At 44.7% G+C, this 19,789-nt stretch overlaps 1 protein-coding gene across 2 annotated transcripts in view; it reads left to right on the forward strand.

The window, feature by feature from the left end:
* fbn1 (fibrillin 1) overlaps window positions 1-19,789 on the forward strand; it is a 47,653-nt gene that overhangs the window by 13,956 nt on the left and 13,908 nt on the right. Inside the window, exons 7-39 of one of the 2 annotated variants that reach the window (XM_079466243.1) lie at window positions 57-254; window positions 2,017-2,142; window positions 3,309-3,434; window positions 4,546-4,698; window positions 4,883-5,098; window positions 5,385-5,531; window positions 5,615-5,734; window positions 5,811-5,936; window positions 6,245-6,367; window positions 7,141-7,263; window positions 7,374-7,526; window positions 7,759-7,812; window positions 8,032-8,157; window positions 8,238-8,363; window positions 8,837-8,956; window positions 9,042-9,179; window positions 9,268-9,318; window positions 9,401-9,526; window positions 9,732-9,959; window positions 10,071-10,196; window positions 10,277-10,405; window positions 10,487-10,612; window positions 11,654-11,779; window positions 11,861-11,983; window positions 12,060-12,185; window positions 12,285-12,410; window positions 18,212-18,334; window positions 18,419-18,541; window positions 18,680-18,805; window positions 18,989-19,111; window positions 19,187-19,309; window positions 19,388-19,555; window positions 19,633-19,701. In XM_079466243.1, the coding sequence (XP_079322369.1) occupies window positions 57-254; window positions 2,017-2,142; window positions 3,309-3,434; window positions 4,546-4,698; window positions 4,883-5,098; window positions 5,385-5,531; window positions 5,615-5,734; window positions 5,811-5,936; window positions 6,245-6,367; window positions 7,141-7,263; window positions 7,374-7,526; window positions 7,759-7,812; window positions 8,032-8,157; window positions 8,238-8,363; window positions 8,837-8,956; window positions 9,042-9,179; window positions 9,268-9,318; window positions 9,401-9,526; window positions 9,732-9,959; window positions 10,071-10,196; window positions 10,277-10,405; window positions 10,487-10,612; window positions 11,654-11,779; window positions 11,861-11,983; window positions 12,060-12,185; window positions 12,285-12,410; window positions 18,212-18,334; window positions 18,419-18,541; window positions 18,680-18,805; window positions 18,989-19,111; window positions 19,187-19,309; window positions 19,388-19,555; window positions 19,633-19,701 (4,317 nt within the window). Of the gene's footprint in view, window positions 1-56; window positions 255-2,016; window positions 2,143-3,308; window positions 3,435-4,545; window positions 4,699-4,882; window positions 5,099-5,384; window positions 5,532-5,614; window positions 5,735-5,810; window positions 5,937-6,035; window positions 6,060-6,244; window positions 6,368-7,140; window positions 7,264-7,373; window positions 7,527-7,758; window positions 7,813-8,031; window positions 8,158-8,237; window positions 8,364-8,836; window positions 8,957-9,041; window positions 9,180-9,267; window positions 9,319-9,400; window positions 9,527-9,731; window positions 9,960-10,070; window positions 10,197-10,276; window positions 10,406-10,486; window positions 10,613-11,653; window positions 11,780-11,860; window positions 11,984-12,059; window positions 12,186-12,284; window positions 12,411-18,211; window positions 18,335-18,418; window positions 18,542-18,679; window positions 18,806-18,988; window positions 19,112-19,186; window positions 19,310-19,387; window positions 19,556-19,632; window positions 19,702-19,789 lie in introns of those variants that run through there. The other variant, XM_079466244.1, reaches the window with a different exon arrangement.

Here is a 19,789-nt window from a genome sequence, read left to right on the forward strand (position 1 = left end):
TCTCAGACAACGCTCAAGTGTTGCTCTCCATATGTTCCTGTCTGTGTGTTTTTCAGATTACAGAACTGGTCCCTGTTTTGCGTCTGTCAGTAATCAGATGTGTCAAGGCCAGCTGACAGGGATTGTGTGCACCAAGACGCTGTGTTGCGCTACGGTGGGTCGGGCCTGGGGTCACCCGTGTGAACAATGTCCCGCTCAACCACACCCGTGCCGCAGGGGATTCATCCCAAATCATCGCTCAGGAGCCTGCCAGGGTAAGCGCACAGCCGCACACACATGCGGGTCAGCTCTGATCTAGTCAAAACTGGGTGTTTCTTTCTCATGTTGGAATGCTAGAGGATGTGAGCTGTGCTGTGATGTGAGCTGTGTTGATTAAACTGTGCAGTGAGGATTCAATTAAATTAAATTTTATTTATATAGCGCTTTTCACAATTTGCATTGTTCCAAAGCAGCTTTACAGGGGAAAAACGAAAAACCCAAGAAAGGGTAAAACACACTACATCGTGGTTTATATAAAAAATTATATTATTCTAGTAAATAATATCTAATGTCAGCATCTCCTGGTGGTTTATTTAGCATATTTTGCATGAAGTGAATGTTTGGCTGTAAAGATGTGTCTTTAATCTAGATTTAAACTGGGCGAGTGTGTTTGATCCTGGAATAATATCAGGAAGGTTATTCCAGAGTTTAGGTGCTACGTATGAGAAAGCTCGACCCCCTTTGGTGGATTTAGTTATTCTAGGTGTTATCAAAAGAGTTTTGAGATGTTAGAGAGCGTGATGGGTTGTAGTGTGATAGAAGCTCTGTTAGGTAGGTAGGGGCTAAACCCTTTAAGGCTTTATAAGTGATTAAAAGAACTTTAAAGTCAATACGATACTTAATGTGTAGCCAGTGAAGGGTTGATAACATTGGGGTTATGTGATGGTATTTTCTGGACCTGGTTAGAACTCTGGCAGCTGCGTTCTGAACTAACTGTAGTTTGTTTATTGATGATGAAGGACAAACACTAAGTAGCGCATTACAGTAGTCAAGTCTTGAGGTCATAAATGCATGAATATGCATGAGGATGCGATGTGTGCTGTGCTCATGTGATGTGAGCTGTGTTGATTTACTGTGAACTGTGTAGTGAGGATGAGTGCTGTGTGGTTGTGCAATTTGTTCATGTGTGTTGTGAAGATGTCATGTGTGATGATTGAGGTATTTTTAGAGAATGGCTGTAGGATGTAAATGTTTTTGATTCATTTCAGCTCAGTTTAAATGTGTGTGTGTGTCATTTGGCTGTTACTGTAATTCCTCCAGCTGCGTAAATTATTTTATCGTCTGGCTGTCTGAGGCACACTTTAGGGGTAGGGGTTTTTCTCTTTTGTGTCAAGCCTACATCTCTTTTTACTCACACTATTTCTTCAAATTATTCATTTCTCAATATGTATTATCTGTTGTCTCTTCTTTATCAATCAGTGCTGCTGTACACCCACATCTCATGCTGTCTGCTGTTATATATCTACACATGGAACTGCATTCTTATGTGTGTGTTTATGAACTGTTACTATGCAGTTGACACAATTTACAGTGCATTACATTAAACACTTTAAGATGCTTTTGACTCAGATTTAGTGAAACATTAAGGAATTTATGAATATTCAGTGTTTTCTCCTCTTCTTTAATTGACATTCATATGCACTCAAGCAGACATGATCAGAACCTGATGGTTTTTGTTATCCAGTGGGATCTGAAAATGTTCCAGACAACATCAAGTAAATCTGTCCATTTGGGATTTGTGACCTACAAATAAAATAGTAATATTTCCTTTTTTTTATTTACATCATAACTTTGTTATTCAAAATGTTAACACCCTAAAACATTTTTTTCACAAAATGTGGTCTGAGACTTTTGGTGTTTTACAAAGAACAAACGAAAGAAATGCTGATGTTGTCTATTCCCACTGCTGTTTTGAATTATGCACCCTGATTTCAATGCATCTATTGTGTTGTTAAGGCATTTCCTTTGTGTGTGTAGATGTGGATGAGTGCCAGGCCATTCCTGGACTCTGTCAGGGGGGGAACTGTGTTAATACAGTGGGCTCATTTGAGTGCAGATGCCCGGCTGGACACCGCTTCAATGAAGTCACGCAGAAATGTGAAGGTAAACACACACACACACACACTTCCTCTGCATCTGAACCACAGCTACACTTGACTGTGATGAAAGTGTTTCTCAGATTTTGTTTCAGAGAAAGTCCTCAATAATATCACTTCTGTAAATTAAGCTCAATCTGAACATTTCATTTTCTAAGATAATTTGACATGCGTCGGCTTCACGTGTGTAGCTGCACCATACAGTGAAAACTCTCGTTCAGAAATGAAACATTACAAATCGACATGACATCAGAATTGGCCCTGATCACCTGTGCAGTCGCTCATAAAGTAAATACACTTACAGTACAATCTAACGTTAGCATGAGTTTGTTTAGAGACTCTTTGACTTTTCTTACATCGTGAGTTAGCTGCAGGGCTCCATTAAGTCAGCGCTGGCACAGAGACGAGCCATTTCAAAGATGTTTACAGGACAGAGAGAGAGAGAGTCTGGCCGTGATTTGTGTGTGTTTACAGCAGGACAGAAGAGTTTTATTTTTAGTTTTGTTCAGTGGAGCTGGCCATCAGAACCTCAAGCCGTATGTGATTGTTGATCTGTGTGAGGCAGACACAGAAATAACGTCCCAGTTCTATGGAAAGCACCCGACCGAGACCCAAACTCCAGACTGCCGGCAGTTATTTCTGAAATCATTTCAGCTGCAGAGATGCTGCGGTCACTCGACTGACATAAATCTGTCTCTGTCGTATCTGTCAGACTTTCACATTATTCACCTTCAAGTTTTGTGTTGTGTAGATTTTGTGTCTCTTTAAAAGTTTAAGATCAAAATGAAGAATTTAGAAGGACCAACACATACACTTCATAACATTTCATTTAGTCTCTGCTCGCGTCTCATGTGGATCCAGTGAAAGCTCCTGTATCCAGAAGTGTTGTCCATACCACTGTATTTCGAGTCCTCAGAATGTCATCATACGGGTTTCCTGAGACAATGATTTTTCTCTAACATGATGTAAACATGACTAGGATGTTTCTTAGCATGATCAGCATGTTTACTAGCATGATGCTAACACAATTATCATGTTGTTACCGTCATGCTAGCATGATTGTGCAGATTCTGGTTTAATCTGTAATATTTGGACGTCACCTGTTAAATTCGGTTTAAGAACATTCTGAACTGGTGCACCAGTTGAACAGGTTGATGAATGTGTTTCTCTCAGACATCGACGAGTGCTCCAATGTTCCGGGGCTGTGTAACGGAGGTCAATGTTCCAACACCATCGGCAGCTACTTCTGCAGGTGTCCCGTGGGATTCGACACGACGCCCGACGGCTCGCGCTGCATCGGTGAGTGTGTGTCTGTCACGTCTGACTCCTCACATAAACTCTTGATCTGTTTTCTGCTGTAGAGGGTGATGTGTGATCTTTCTACGTGTGAGAGACGTGTGTTTGACATTCACAACTGCTGATACTTGATTTTCTCTCTGTGTGACAGATGTGTTCTTGTGACTGATTCAGATCTCTCTCCTGTCGTGTTTTACACATTTAACAGCACATAGAACTGATGGGTATCTGCTTTCTCATGGATGTCTCTCTGTCTGAGTGTAAAGTGGGTCATTGGTCTTCAGCTGGTGTGTGTTGGCTGCAGTCAGTTGTGCAGGATTGTGTTTTTATGGAAAGAATGTGCACTATGACTTTATTCATTCCTGCCTGATCCTGAGCCAAACATCTTTCTCATCGCTCTACCTCACGTTCCCCACAACTGTAGAGTCATCGTCATTTTGTGTGTGTGCTGGGCTGTGAATCCCTCGTCATCATGTGTGTGTGTGTGTGTGCATGTGTGGGTGCTGCCCTGTAAAGCCCTCGTCATCATGTGTGTGTGTGTGTGTGTGTGTGTGTGTGTGTGTGTGTTTGTGTGTGTGTGTGTGTGTTGTGCATGTGTGGGTGCTGCCCTGTAAAGCCCTCGTCATCATGTGTGTGTGTGTGTGTGTGTGTGTGTGTTTGTGTGTGTGTGTGTGTGTTGTGCATGTGTGGGTGCTGCACTGTAAAGCCCTCGTCATCATGTGTGTGTGTGTGTGTGTGTGTGTGTGTGTGTGTGTGTGTTTGTGTGTGTGTGTGTGTGTGTGTGTGTGCATGTGTGGGTGCTGCCCTGTAAAGCCCTTGTCATCATGTGTGTGTGTGTGTGTGTGTGTGTGTGTGTGTGTTTGTGTGTGTGTGTGTGTGTGTGCATGTGTGGGTGCTGCACTGTAAAGCCCTCGTCATCATGTGTTTGTGTGTGTGTGTGTGTGTGTGCATGTGTGGGTGCTGCCCTGTAAAGCCCTCGTCATCATGTGTGTGTGTGTGTGTGTGTGTGTGTGTGCGTGCGTGTGTGTGTGTTTGTGTGTGTGTGTGTGTGTGTGCATGTGTGGGTGCTGCCCTGTAAAGCCCTTGTCATCATGTAAATGTTTGTGTGTTGTAGATGGCCGGACGGGGATGTGCTATGCCAGTATTGTCAATGGCCGCTGTGCTAACCTGCTTCCCCAGCGCATGTCCAAGAGTCAGTGTTGTTGTGAGAACAGAGGATGCTGGTCCGGATCCACTGTACCAGAGATGTGTCCAATCAGAGGAACAGGTCAGTATTTGCTTGTTTTTTTATTATTAAAAGAGTTCAGTGTACTAATTGACTTACTGTAACTTTAGGAATGTCCTTAAAACAAAACAAATGCAAACACAACTCACTCTACAATGTTCTGCAATATTTACAGAATCAGTGCTGATGTTTTATACAAATGAAGAGTGTTTCTCTCTCTCCTCAGAGGAATATCAGACACTCTGTGTAATAACTCAACCGGTACCAGGACCTGGTATATACCCGGGTCCCGGTCCGGGTCCATATCCTGGTCCGGGTCCATATCCTGGTCCGGGTCCATATCCTGTTCCGGGTCCATACCCTGGTCCCGGTCCGTACCCGGGTCCATATCCTCCAGTACGGCCCACATCTGTGAACTTCCCCACTATCACCATCAGGCCTGGTACGTTACATTTATTCATTTGATCATCACACATACATTTTATCCAATTATTTCACACTAACAGTCTGATATCTAGAGCAACGAGAGCAGTTGTCAAAGCATTGCAAACATGTGTTTCACTTTCTGCAACAGTTATACCCTTCTGTACACACACTCACATACACACATATCTACTCTACCGGTCACTCAGTACTTGTTATTGATTTTTCCAAAAACTCTTCAAACACAAATGAAACGATGGGAATGAGGTTGTGATGTAAATGTTCCTTCATGTGCTGGTCCTCAGTGATTCTGCCTCAGAATGTCACTATCAGAAACATGTGTGAAGCCTTCCGTAATCTGTGCATCAACGGGCGATGTGTGCCGACGCCGGGCAGTTTTCTCTGTGAGTGTTACATGGGCTTCAGACTGGACGCCCGTGGGGAATGCATCGGTAAGGGTGTCACATGATTCACACAACACTTATGCTGCATGTGTGTGTTCTGCATTTACACATACGTGTTTGTGTGTGTTCAGATAATAACGAGTGCGAGCGGAATCCCTGTGTGAACGGAGTGTGTGTCAACACAGACGGCTCATATCACTGCCAATGTCCCGCTGGATTCCAGAGCACAGCCACGAGAACCGAGTGCAAAGGTCACATCACACACACACAACACACACAACACTCGTTCATGTACACACACACTCATGTCTCCTGTTTGTTGTGTAGATTTGGATGAGTGCGTGGCCAACGGTCGTATCTGTAACAATGGGCGCTGTGTGAACACAGAGGGCAGCTTTCACTGCGTGTGTAACGCCGGCTTTGAGATCTCGACAGACGGCAGGAACTGTCAGGGTGAGACACCAGCACACGACCTGTGAAACATGTGATCAGAGAAGAGAAACAACTGAGTTACTGTTAGTGTTTGAATCCCCGACAGCCCTTCTACCTCAAAGGGTGGAGTCTCACTGCCACAAGGTATCTGGTTGAATAGAGAAGATGGCTTAAATCTGTTGATTTGATTTGTTTTAAATTGATATCACAAGCTGAAATCAGCCAACAGTCCCCAAACGTAATGATGTTTTCTGTAAGGGTCTGTTCTAGGAAAGAGAATATGTTGTTAGCTCGATCAGGCCTCACTGAGATGTGTTTGTGTGTTTTAGACACAGACGAGTGTCTGATGAGAAACATCTGTTTGAATGGGATGTGCATCAATGAAGACGGCAGCTTCAAATGCATCTGTAAACCAGGATACTTGTTAGATGGTGCTGGTCGATTCTGCAAAGGTGACGCACACACACACACACACACACACACACACACACACACAGTCTTCTTACAGGGTAAGTTCACCCAAACATCAACTTTGTGTGATGTTTTATTCCCCCACATGACGGTTAACATGTTCAGAGAACTTCTGGCGTCTTTGGAGTACAAATGAAGATATTTAGGAGACATCTGAGACATTTCCAGGCCTCCTCATATACATCATGGTGTCAGTTGTTGTCAAGGTCCAGAAAAGCACTAAAGACATGGTTACATTTGTCCATCCGCTCATAGTGGATCAGTGAAAATAGCGACTTTAATGACTATATTCTACTAGATTGTCAGTGTATGCCGAGAGAGCAGTTTGACGCATGCGTATTAGGTTTGTAGACTCACATGCGTCAAAGTTCTTCTCTAAACATGTTTAACGTCATGAGGGTGAGTAGAAAATCACATAAAGTTGTTTTTTTGGTGAACTTCCCCTTGAAGACTCTGAAATCATGTGTATGATGTATTTGCTCATAAATTATTTGTATAGTCTCAAGAGGAATGAAGACAGGAAACTGCACACACACACATACACAGAGAGAGAGAGAGAGAGAGATTATTCTGGATGTCATCATAAAGGAAGAGTTTAGTTAGTAGATGATGTCATTATTCACTGGTTTGTTTGAATAATCACACTGCTGTGCTCGGTAAAGATGAAAGTAAAGATGATGCAGGGTCAATGGTGGTTAAAAATGCATGAAAGTGTTTTGTGTTGTTTCTTCACACGTGTATGTTTGTGTGTCAGATGTGGATGAGTGTGAGGTTCCAGGCATGTGTATGAACGGTCACTGTGTGAACACAGAGGGCTCTTTCAGGTGTGAGTGTATGTCGGGACTTGCTGTGGGTCTGGACGGACGTGTCTGCGTCGGTAAGCAATACGTAATACACGTGTGTGTCTCTATTGTGGTCTCAGAGTCTTTGTGAATTTGCTCTTGTGTATTGTCTGGAGTTGTTGTTGACTGTTTTTGTCCTCTGCAGACACACACATGCGCAGCACGTGTTACGGCGGTTATAAACGCGGTCAGTGCGTGCGACCTTTCTTTGGTGCCTTGACCAAATCTGAATGTTGTTGTGCGAATGCTGAGTACGCCTTCGGAGAGCCGTGCCAACCCTGCCCAACCCTCAACTCAGGTACATACATACACCCATCAAGGCCTGGTCACCATAGAGACAAGGACGTCATCTATGATGTCAGCGCGTTTATAAGCAGCATCAGTGTTTTAAAGGTTAAACACAGATCTGAAATGAAAGCTCTTGAAGTGTGTTTGTGACCTTTCTGTGTGTTTTTCCGGCCTCTGCACATGTGTTTGGAGTCCTCTGATAACAGCCCTCTTGTGTGTATTTGTGTGTTTATGTTTTCCAGCTGAGTTCTCAGCTCTTTGCAGTCACGGCCCAGGAACTACGACTGATGGCAGAGGTACAAGATCAAACACAAAACGCATTATTGTAAATATATGGGTGAACTCTCTCTCTCTTTCTCTCTCTGTCATCTCACTGTGAGTGTATTTACATCATGAAGACAGAAATGAATGACACAATCTTTACAGTATATTGATATCGCTTCTGTCTTTTAGGGTAAAGTATGACATCATTTAAACAAGTCTTTATTTAAAGTGTCTCTCTGTGTGTGTGCTAGATATAAATGAGTGCGCTCTGGATCCGGACATCTGTCAGAACGGCGTGTGTGAGAACATGTTAAGGACGTACAAATGTAACTGTAATCTGGGATTTGAGGTGGACCTCACTGGAAAGACGTGCATCGGTCAGACATATATCTCAAGAAATCTGTGTCTCGTGTTAAATGACATGCTTATCTGATGAGTGGGTGTGTGTGTCTGTCAGATATGGATGAGTGTATGATGAACAGACATCTGTGTGAGAACGGCTTGTGCAGAAACACACCGGGCAGCTTCACGTGTCAGTGTCCCAAAGGCTTCAGCTTTCAGTCGGAGACAGAAGTGTGTGAAGGTACGACATCTCTGAGACTACAACTCCTCAAAATCACTCTACATTAAAGACATCGCACAATCACATTTCCACAATCTAAACATTGTTAAAGTGAAATAGTTAATGAAGTATTAAAATCATTGATTTATTGCCCACCATCATCTGTTTAAAAAAACAGCATCTGCTGGTTAGGTAGGTTTTGAAGGATGGCATCTGCTTTGTGCTGGTCCTAAGATGGTCATGTGTTGCTTAAACCAGCACAAACGTACTACCCAGCTTCAAAACCTACCTAACCAGGATATGCTGTTTTTTTCAACCCGGTCGTGAATTGATTTGTGTATTCGGTTGTTTGCATTTAAGTTGTAGTATTATTTTAATTAGTTGTCTGTTTGGTTGAAACGATGGTTCCTCTCATTTGAAAGTGAGTCTATAAAGACTGAAGATGATTGAGATCAGTAATGCTGAGGTCACACTGATGTTCTGTGCGTGTTTAGACATCGACGAGTGTTTGACCAATCCGTGCGTCAACGGCGAGTGCAAGAACAGCCCGGGGTCCTTCGTGTGTCTCTGCTCTACAGGCAGCGCAGTAGACAGCTCTGGAACGCTGTGTGTGGGTGAGCCAATCGCAGAGCCTGTCACTCATCACCTCTCATGATGCTGAGCTTCACCTCTCTGTCCGTCTGCGTGTGTGTGTTTCAGAGACCACTAAAGGCACGTGTTGGCTGAAGGTGGTAAACGGACAGTGTGAGATCAATATAAACGGGGCGACGCTGAAGTCTCACTGTTGTGCTTCACTGGGGTCAGCGTGGGGGTCACCCTGTGCCAAGTGTGAACCAGGTGAGGTCCTCTTCACACAGTCAACCCTAAACCTCTACACGTGACCTGCAGTGATGTGCATTGAGGTCTTTGTCATGTTCTGTTTCAGACCCGTTCTGCTCTAAAGGTTACGCCAGGGTGAAAGGAACCATCTGTGAGGGTGAGAACTTGAGCTAACAGTTATTCAGTCTTCATTGTGTCTGTGAGCTCACCGTGAAGTCGAGCATGCAATATGTGTGCAGATGTGAACGAGTGTGAAGTGTTTCCTGCCGTCTGCATTAATGGAAAGTGTGTGAACACGGACGGATCGTTTGTGTGTCAGTGTCCAAGCGGCATGACTGTAGACGCATCTGGAAGAACTTGTGTAGGTATGTGTGTTGTCATTTCTACGACACAAGTGTACAGAGCATTTTTCTTTCTGTTTACTTTTTCAAAGTTGAGATTATATGAAAAATACATTCTGGTCTTGAGAGAACAGGACCGAATCATGTATGACTCATGAAACACACCAGCACACTCGTGTGTGTGTGTATGAGGAGGTGAACGTGTGTGTGTTGGTGTATCATCTGGCAGACCTGCGCACCGAGCTGTGTTATCTCACACACATCGACGAGCGATGCGGCGCTCCCATCCCCGGACGCCATCGCGTGGATGCATGCTGTTGTTCGGTGGGCGTGGCCTGGGGCCCAGAGTGTGACGAGTGTCCAGAGAGAGGGACGACAGAATTCTCTCAGCTCTGCCCACGAGGGCCTGGATTCTCTCACCGCGGAGACTTCATCAACGGGAAACCCTTCCTCAAAGGTGGAGTGACCGTGTCTACTGAAAAGCCTAAATCAGAGCAGATGGCATCAGTTTCAGTTAGTTTGACTTGACTTGAGTCATATTGTTGTAGTAATCTGGGTTTCTTCACAGATATAAATGAGTGTAAGATGATTCACAGCTTGTGCACCAACGGCCGCTGCAGGAACACCGTCGGTAGCTTTCGCTGCAGGTGTGAAGGTGGATTCGCTCTGGATTTTGACGAGAGAAACTGTACAGGTGAGATATTAAGATCCGTTCAGCACTAAACACAGGTGTACGCTTTCACTCAAACCCCTGATGTGTGTGTGTGTGCGCAGATATCGATGAGTGTCACATCTCTCCTGACCTCTGTGGTCACGGCACGTGTGTGAATACAGCTGGGGATTTTCAGTGTGAGTGTTTCACTGGATATGAGAGCGGATTCATGATGATGAAGAACTGCATGGGTAAGACACACACGCGGTTATTTACCAGCAACATGAATCTGTGTTAAAGAACTGAGAGTTGTGTGTTGTTGTGTGTTTCAGACATTGATGAATGTGAACGTAACCCGTTGTTGTGCAGAGGTGGAGAATGCATCAACACAGAGGGCAGCTTCCGCTGTGAGTGTCCCGAGGGACATGAGATCGCTCCGGACGGATCGGCATGTTTAGGTCAGTGTGTGTGTGTGTGGTCACACGGTTACTGAGTTCATTGTGATCGGCTATTTTAAAGGGGTCAAAGGTTTTTTATTGTGTGTCCTTGGTGTGTTATAAGTGCAAAAATGAAAGTGTGTGAACAAAAGATGCGTTCTATCTAAAAGCGAATGCTCACCCAGACCTGCCTGAAACGCCTCGTGTAGCCACACCCCCACAAATCTACATCAGCTCGTGGTATGATTTAATTTAAGACCGCCCAAATGTACATGCAAGTAAGGTCGACCAATCACTCCGCACTGGTTAACTGGCCAATCACAGCACACCTGGCTTTTCACAGCGATGAGTTTTGTAAAATATCAGCCTGTTTCAGAGAGGCGGAGCAAAGATGAGATACAGACATGCACAGTGTGTGGAAAATACAGCGTTGTTGAACCTTAAATCGTGTTTACACATTTAATCATATCTAAAACAAACCAGAATATTATTTTTAGCCGCGTCATATATGACTCCTTTAATTGCTTCATGAGCTGCTATAAATCAAACCCAGTAGCAAACGCTTCTGCACTTACAGTCAGAGAATTCTGCGCTGCGTCAAGAAATTCTCCAGATTTCACACATTTGCATTATACTTGTTTGTTTGTTTTATGATATTATAAAGGCTAAAGAATCAAGCACATTCAGTATGAGAGGCTGTGAGTAGATTGAAGATAAACTCTTGAGTTCAGCATGTAGTCTGTGTGTCTCAGGACCGCAGCTGGTTTTAATCCTCGATCTCATGGACACGCCTCTCTGGTCTGATCTCACGTCTGATTACTGATTCTTTCTGCCTTATTAGGGCTGAATTACATGTTAACAGCATTAGAGGAAATATTTTGTCATCAACTCTCCTAATATTGCCCCGAAGCCCTGTGACTTTCTGTCTTGACACTAACTGAGAACGCAACGTTAAAGTGATGTTGTGCATTTCTCCTGTTGTGTTTTCTTGAAGATGAAAGTGGGTTTGGAGGATCCATCAGTATGTCCCTGAATCATCATCTCTGTGTGTTTCTTCTTCAGATATTAATGAGTGTGAACTGAGCGACAGGCTGTGTAAGAACGGTCGGTGTGTCAACATGATCGGACGCTATCAGTGCTCGTGTAACACTGGATATAAATCCACAGAGGACAGACTGGCGTGTGTGGGTGAGACACAGACAGCAGTTATGATGTCATATGTGATGAAGTGAGGTCACTGCAGTCGTTCAGAGTCTCTGTGTCTTTCAGATATCGATGAATGCACCATTGAGAACGGAGGCTGTGAGACTTTCTGCACAAACTCAGAGGGTAGTTATGAGTGCAGCTGTCGCCATGGTTACGCCCTCATGCCTGACCTCAGGAGCTGCACAGGTGAGAATCACACACACACACACACACACACACACACCTGTGGGATGTGTTGTCACTGTGTATGTGTTGTTTGCAGATATCGATGAGTGTGAGGACAGTCCTGATGTCTGTGACGGCGGTCAATGCACAAATATTCCAGGAGAATTCCAGTGTCTGTGTTTTGATGGATTCATGTCGTCTGAGGATATGAAATCGTGTCTGGGTGATTATAAACACACTCACTCACTCACTCACTCACACACTTACATGTTCGTCATGATGTTTACATGAAATTCATCTTGTGTCTGTGTGTGTCTGTTAGATGTGAACGAGTGTGAGCTCAACCCAAACATCTGTCTGAGTGGGAAGTGTGAGAACACGAAGGGTTCATTCATCTGTCACTGTGAGCTGGGCTTCTCTGTCAGGAAGGGGACGACAGGCTGTACAGGTGAGGCACCTGTCTCACACACACACAGAAGGGAACTGTTGTTTGGTCTGAAGTGCGTGTTGTAGAGCTCAAACCTGAGTGTCATAGCTGCGGCCCGGCTGGGACAGAGTTTACAGAGCGCTGACAAGACACAGCTGCTCACATGACATCACTGTTGGAAGATGTTGCTGAATAGTGTGTGTGTGTGTAACCTCACAGACACAGTGATGCTTTGGTATTGTGTGTGGTTGTCAGCATGTTGCTATGCGAGGTTAGGGTGTATACTAGCGAGAGAGACAGAGAGAGGGAGACGTGTGGAGCCCTTGCAGCTGTCGCACGTGCAGCAGAACAGACTGACCCCTCGCTGCTCGTGTTTTCCTGAACATCTGAGTCACGGCGCAGGAATTCTGTTGCACCACATGTTCTTGAGATGTTTGCATGTGAGGGAGAGCGCTGGGAGATTTTCACCACAGATTCCTGAGCACTGATGGGTCTGTCATGAATCAGCCAATTAGAATGAAGGTGTAATGTATTTGAGTTGTTACAATACCTGATGGCCATTAGAGGGCACCCCCCGTGCGGTTGGCGAGTGTGGTGGCTGTGTTCCGAATAAAACTTGTCTAAACAGTTCAGCCAGATCTCCGGTTTCCTCGTGTGTATTCTATAACACAAAATGGAATATAATATGTTATTATAGCATATTGGTGCATACATAATATAAATTGGCGACGAGAATAAAGTTCCCACGGCAAATATTGAGTCATCGGCAGAGCAAAAAGGATGGCTACTACGATCATCGGACAGATCGAGGCATTCGACGAGGCAACAGAACAATGGCCTACGTATGTTGAACGTTTTGAACACTTTGTTGAGGCAAATGACATTAGTGAAGATAAAAGAGTGTCAGTTTTTCTCAGTGTAATGGGGGCATCAACTTATGGACTGTTGCGTAGTCTAATTGCACCAGTTAAGCCCGGGACGATGAAATATGAGGAGATTGTGAACACACTTCAAGCACATTTTACTCCCAGACCAATTGTGATTGCAGAAAGGTTCAAATTTCACAAACGAAATCAAGCAGAGGAGGAAAGTGTCGCACAATATGTGGCGGTGTTAAAGAAACTGGCGGAGCACTGTGAGTTTGGCGACAATTTAAATGACGCACTGCGAGACCGATTCGTGTGTGGATTGAGTAGCGAATCAATTCAAAGGAAGCTATTAACTGAATCGGAGCTCACGTATAAAAAGGCTGTGGATATAGCGATGTCAATGGAGGCTGTATCTAGAGAATCACAGCATTTGAGCAACTCATTGAAGGTAAATGCCATGTCTTTGTCGTCAAAATCGTCAAAGGAAAAATGTTATAGATGTGGAAAGTCCAACCATATACAAAATGAGTGCTTTTACAAAGATCAAGTGTGTCACAAGTGTGGGAAGAAAGGCCACATTGCACGCATGTGTAAAGGTACTAAGACAGATGAAGGAAAAAGTGCAAAATGGAAGGGACAGACAAAGAAAAGACCAATTCACAGAGTGGATGCTAATATGGAAAAGAGCGAGGAAGAGACAAATTCGGACACGGATACCGAACTGACCTTACACAAAGTAACAGCAACATCGCACGATTCTCCACAGGTGAACAAAATGAAAAGTGAAACTGATTTAGTGTCATCGGTAATAAAAGTTCAACCAAAAATTGAAGGATTACCAGTTGATATGGAAGTGGACACTGGAGCGGCAGTCTCTATTATCTCAAGTGAACTGCACAGAGATAAGCTGAGTCATGTTCGATTACGCCAGACAAACGTTGTTCTCAAGACATATACCGGCGAGGTCATTCCACCAGAAGGCGTCATCAAAGTCCGTGTCAAGCTAAACAGACAAAACGTACGTTTACCTTTGTATGTTGTTTCAGGAAACGCAGCTCCCCTGCTGGGACGAGAATGGCTTCGCAAAATTCGTCTAGATTGGCGGGAGATAAAAACTGTAAGAGCAGTTCATCAAGTGAATGAAGGAACGTTAGAAAGTCTTCTAAAAAGGTACGCTAAAGTATTCAGAGAAGATTTAGGAACATTCAATGAGTATACAGCGACTTTGAGTCTGAAACCGGGAACCCAACCAAGATTTTTCCAAGCTCGGGTAGTACCGTACGCCATCAGACCCAAGGTGGAAGAAGAAATTGATCGCTTACTGAAGGAAGGAATCATTTCACCTGTGCGATTCAGTGAATGGGCAACCCCGATCGTACCTGTAATAAAAAAGGGTGGCAATGTTAGGATCTGTGGTGATTTCAAGATAACCGTGAATCCAGCTCTGTGTGCAGAACATTACCCATTACCTCGAATTGAAGATCTGTTCGCGTCACTGGCTGGAGGACAGAGATTTAGCAAACTAGACCTTTCACATGCCTACCTGCAGATCCCTGTACATGAAGATTCACGTAAATATCTTACCATCACGACCCACAAGGGGATGTTTGTGTACAACAGATTACCTTTCGGTATCACTTCAGCTCCATCGATATTTCAACGAGTCATGGAACAAGTGTTACAAAGACTACCGGGTGTACATTGTTTTTTGGATGATATCCTGATCACAGGAAAAGATAATGCTCATCACTTAGCTAACCTAGAAGCTGTGTTAAGTCGGCTGGAGAAATGCGGACTTCGTGTGAAAAGAGAGAAGAGTGAGTTTTTCAAAACGTCAGTGGAGTATTTGGGACATGTGATCGACGCATCAGGACTTCACAAGTCTCCAGACAAACTGCGCGCCATCGCTGAAGCACCTGCTCCTGTTAATGTTAACCAACTACGAACTTTTTTGGGACTGATTAATTATTATGCAAGATTTGTGCCAAATATGGCCACAGTACTTCACCCCCTGAATGCAATGTTACACAAGGAAGTAAAATGGGGGTGGTCGCCAGAGTGTGAGAAAGCGTTCCAAGATGCTAAAACTCAGCTGTTAACACCCAGTGTACTCACACATTATGACCCTAGACTTCCAGTTCGTTTGGCCTGTGATGCGTCACCATACGGAGTGGGAGCCGTGCTTTCCCACATGATGCCGGATGGGCGAGAAAGACCCATTGCCTTCGCGTCCCGAACTCTGAGTAAACCCGAACAAAACTATGCACAGCTAGAACGTGAAGCGCTAGGAATCATCTTTGGGGTAAGGAAGTTTCATACTTACCTTTATGGACGTCACTTCACATTATTAACAGACCATCGTCCACTCACTACTATACTCCACCCAAACAAAGCAACTCCATCCATGGCTGCCGCAAGACTTCAGAGATGGGCTCTTCTGCTAGCTGCACACAACTACACTATTCAGTATAGAAGTGCTAATGACCATGGGAATGCGGATGGGTTATCGCGATTGCCACTGCCGGTACAGCACAGAAACGGGAAAGATGCAGTGGACGCTTACCTCATAAATAAAATGGATGCACTCCCAGTGTGTAGCAGCGACATCAGTAAAGGAACCAGAGCAGATCCGATCCTCTGTCGGGTGAAAGAGATGGTATCGACTGGATCATTTCCATCTACAAAAGATTCCGAAAATGCATTGAGGTCATACCTCACACGAAAGGAGGAACTCTCACTGATGCAGGACTGTCTGATGTGGGGACAGCGTGTTATCGTTCCACCAAATCTGAGACAACGAGTGTTGGAGGATTTACACACAGGACACCCAGGTGTAGTAAAAATGAAGGCTCTAGCACGTAGCTACATCTGGTGGCCAAATATTGACTCACAAATTGAAGAGAAGTCAAAGACATGCACGTCCTGTCAGCAAAATCAAAAATCTCCGTGTCTCTCACCTCTACATCCCTGGGCATGGCCAGAAGTTCCTTGGCAGCGAATTCACATCGACTTTGCTGGTCCATTCGAAGGACGAATGTTTCTGGTAGTGGTTGACGCACACTCAAAATGGCCAGAGGTCCAGGTGATGGATTCGACAACTTCCGCCAAGACAATTCAAGTGCTGCGTGGTCTATTCAGTCGCTACGGTATACCCGAAACATTGGTGAGCGACAATGGCCCGCAATTGACTTCAGAGGAGTTTGGATGTTTTCTGAAAGCAAATGGCGTTAAACACGTTCGCTCTGCCCCATTTCACCCAGCCACTAACGGGCTAGCTGAGCGTTTTGTGCAGACTTTTAAACACTCACTGAAAGCATCCAAAGAACCAGTTCCGTTACAACAGAGATTAGACGCCTTCTTATTACAGTACAGGAATACACCACACAGCACAACAAAAGAGGCACCTGCTATGTTATTCTTGCATCGAAGATTGAGGACACGGCTGGATTTACTGAAACCAAGTGTGAAAATGACTGTGGAGCAAGCACAAAAAGTACAATGTTCTCACCGTGCCCTCCATGCCAAACACAGAGACTTCAATGTGGGTGACTCAGTGCTGGTCAGAGATTATCGACGGGGAGAGGAGAAGTGGAAAACTGGTACTGTTTCTTCTCAGTCAGGACCAGTGTCGTACACTGTTCAAGTGGACAGTTCACAAAGCTGGAAAAGACACGCGGATCAAATGTTAGACTGTCATCCAGAAATTACAAAAAGCACAGAATCACGGTCAGCAGAAAACAGTACATCACCAACAATGGATGTTAAGGAGCAAGAATTGCCTTTAACAGCTAATGACACTGAACCAAATTCTCCAGATCAACATGTAACCAAGCTCGTTGAGCCAGCTACTGTTTCTTCCCCAAATGTAAGAAGATTTTCAGTTAGAACCCGTAAACCACCTAACAGACTTGATCTGTAAAATGTGTTAATGTTCTATATACAGTTGTATATGTTAACAGTGTTACATACTGTTGTGTAAGTAACTTAGTGAACATTACAAATAATATTGCTTGAAGGTGGGCCACTATTTGTTTGGTCCCAACTGTTATTTCCCCAAGAAATTGATGTTCTTATGTTAAAATGAAAACACGGGGTAGACTGAAATAAGGAGGGAAAGATGTAATGTATTTGAGTTGTTACAATACCTGATGGCCATTAGAGGGCACCCCCCGTGCGGTTGGCGAGTGTGGTGGCTGTGTTCCGAATAAAACTTGTCTAAACAGTTCAGCCAGATCTCCGGTTTCCTCGTGTGTATTCTATAACACAAAATGGAATATAATATGTTATTATAGCATATTGGTGCATACATAATAGAAGGAGTTAAGGCCTCTCACGCTCTATGTTCCAGCGGATTCTTTGGGTTTCGTGACTGGATGTTTTGCTCTTGCGTGACGTCTGTGTGTTTTCCTCACACACGCCATCCTAAAGCCTTCCAATTCATTTCATGAAAGAAATCTTTTACCCACAAGCATCAGTCTTGATTGGTTAAACATGAATTCAAAGAGTCGCGATGGGTTTGATTTTTATAGAAATGCTGAACATCAGAAGATCAGAGAATCTTCCTCTCACTGTTGTGTAACGTCTCACTTCAGCATCACATGTGTTTTCATTGGCCAATTATAAACAAGAGTGACATCACATCCTCTTTTTCTCATAGCTGGAAGGTCTCACACACACACACACACACTTTGATGTCATTTCTGTCTGTGGTATGAGAATGACTCATTTTATTCATGAGCTCGTGTCGACCGGACATTTGTGTTTGACTAAACACTGAAACGCTTTGATCTTATTTTATCACTGTCATTTATGGTCAGCTGGATGTTTTACGCATTGGATTTAGCTGTGATAAAAGAGTTGAGACACTTGACCTGACGCTCTCTGGCAATGACCCGGGTCATCAGGTCTTAATGGTCAGCGCTGTCACTGTAATCTTTCTCGTGTGTGTTTTAGACATTAATGAGTGTGAGATCGGAGCTCAGAACTGTGATCGACATGCGACCTGCACAAACACAGCCGGCAGTTTCAAATGCAGCTGCGCTCCAGGATGGATTGGAGACGGACTGAAATGCAGAGGTCTGTCACATCATACACACGCAAGTCTGATCATGTGACATAAATAACTAGACCGCTTTCAGCTCTGTGCGTTTGCTCTTTCAGATCGGGACGAATGCTCCAATGGCACACACATGTGCAGCTCCAGCGCAAACTGCATCAACACGATGGGCTCGTACCGCTGTCTGTGTAAAGAGGGATTCACTGGAGACGGATTCTACTGCACAGGTACACGCACCGGGCCTGAGATATGAGGTCATCTCCTAAACCTTCATTGTTTTTATAGCAGGACCTCAGACACACACACGTGGGCATTATCAGATTTATCATCACGGACACACAACATGACGCGTGTGTGTTTTGCAGACGCTGATGAGTGTGCTGAGAATGTGAATCTTTGTGAGAATGGACACTGTCTGAACATCGCTGGTGGATATCGCTGTGAGTGTGATATGGGCTTCATTCCCACTGGAGACGGCACAGCTTGCGAAGGTGAGACTCTGACCTGTCTGTCTGTGTGTCTGTGTTTTCATAATGAACATTTCCTTCAGTCATTATCCAGTAGTGTCATATCCCTGCTTCTATCAAATGGCTCTGGTGTTTCTTTTGTTCGTCTATAGGCATCTGTGATGTCATTGTCATGCTCACTGCGTGTGTGTGTCTCTCCTCCTACAGACATCGACGAGTGTTCGTTTGCTGATATCTGCGTGAACGGCCGCTGTCGAAATATACCGGGTCTCTTCCGGTGTCTGTGTGATCCGGGTTATGAGCTGGACAGAAGTGGAGGAAACTGCACAGGTATGACATCATCTCGCATGTGTCTCGTGTCTGTCTCCTCTCGTCTCACTGTCCTCTCTCTCCGCTCCGTGTCAGATGTGGACGAGTGCGGCGACCCCACGACCTGCATCAGCGGTCGTTGTGTCAACACCCCCGGCAGCTACATCTGCAACTGTCCTCCAGACTTCGAGCTCAACCCCACGGGAGTCGGCTGTGTGGGTAAGACACGCACGACACCTTCAGACGACACACGTAAACACAGACGCAGTGCGTGTACACGCTTGTGATGTGTTTCAGACACCCGCTCTGGAAACTGTTTCCTGGATATTCGTTACCGTGGTGACTTCTCTGAGAGTCTGGACTGTTCTAATGAGATCGGTGTGGGCGTGTCCAAAGCCTCCTGCTGTTGCTCCCAGGGTCAGGCCTGGGGTTCACCCTGTGAGGCCTGCCCATCCCTCAACTCCAGTGAGTGACGCACACACACACACTGAGCACTGTACACCACCACTGTCTGCCACACAATCTCTTGTGGTTTCCTGCAGCGGAGTACAGAAATCTGTGTCCTGGAGGGGAAGGATTCCGACCCAATCCGATCACAGTCATACTAGAGGGTAGATAAACACACACACACACTCGCTTCAGTGCTGTATGATGCTTGTGTAGCGTCACTTGTTGTGTGTTCTGTTGTTTGTGTGTGGC

Source organism: Barbatula barbatula (genome assembly GCF_947034865.1).
Source record: "Barbatula barbatula genome assembly, chromosome: 10".
In the NCBI taxonomy this organism is placed as follows: Eukaryota; Metazoa; Chordata; class Actinopteri; order Cypriniformes; family Nemacheilidae; genus Barbatula; species Barbatula barbatula.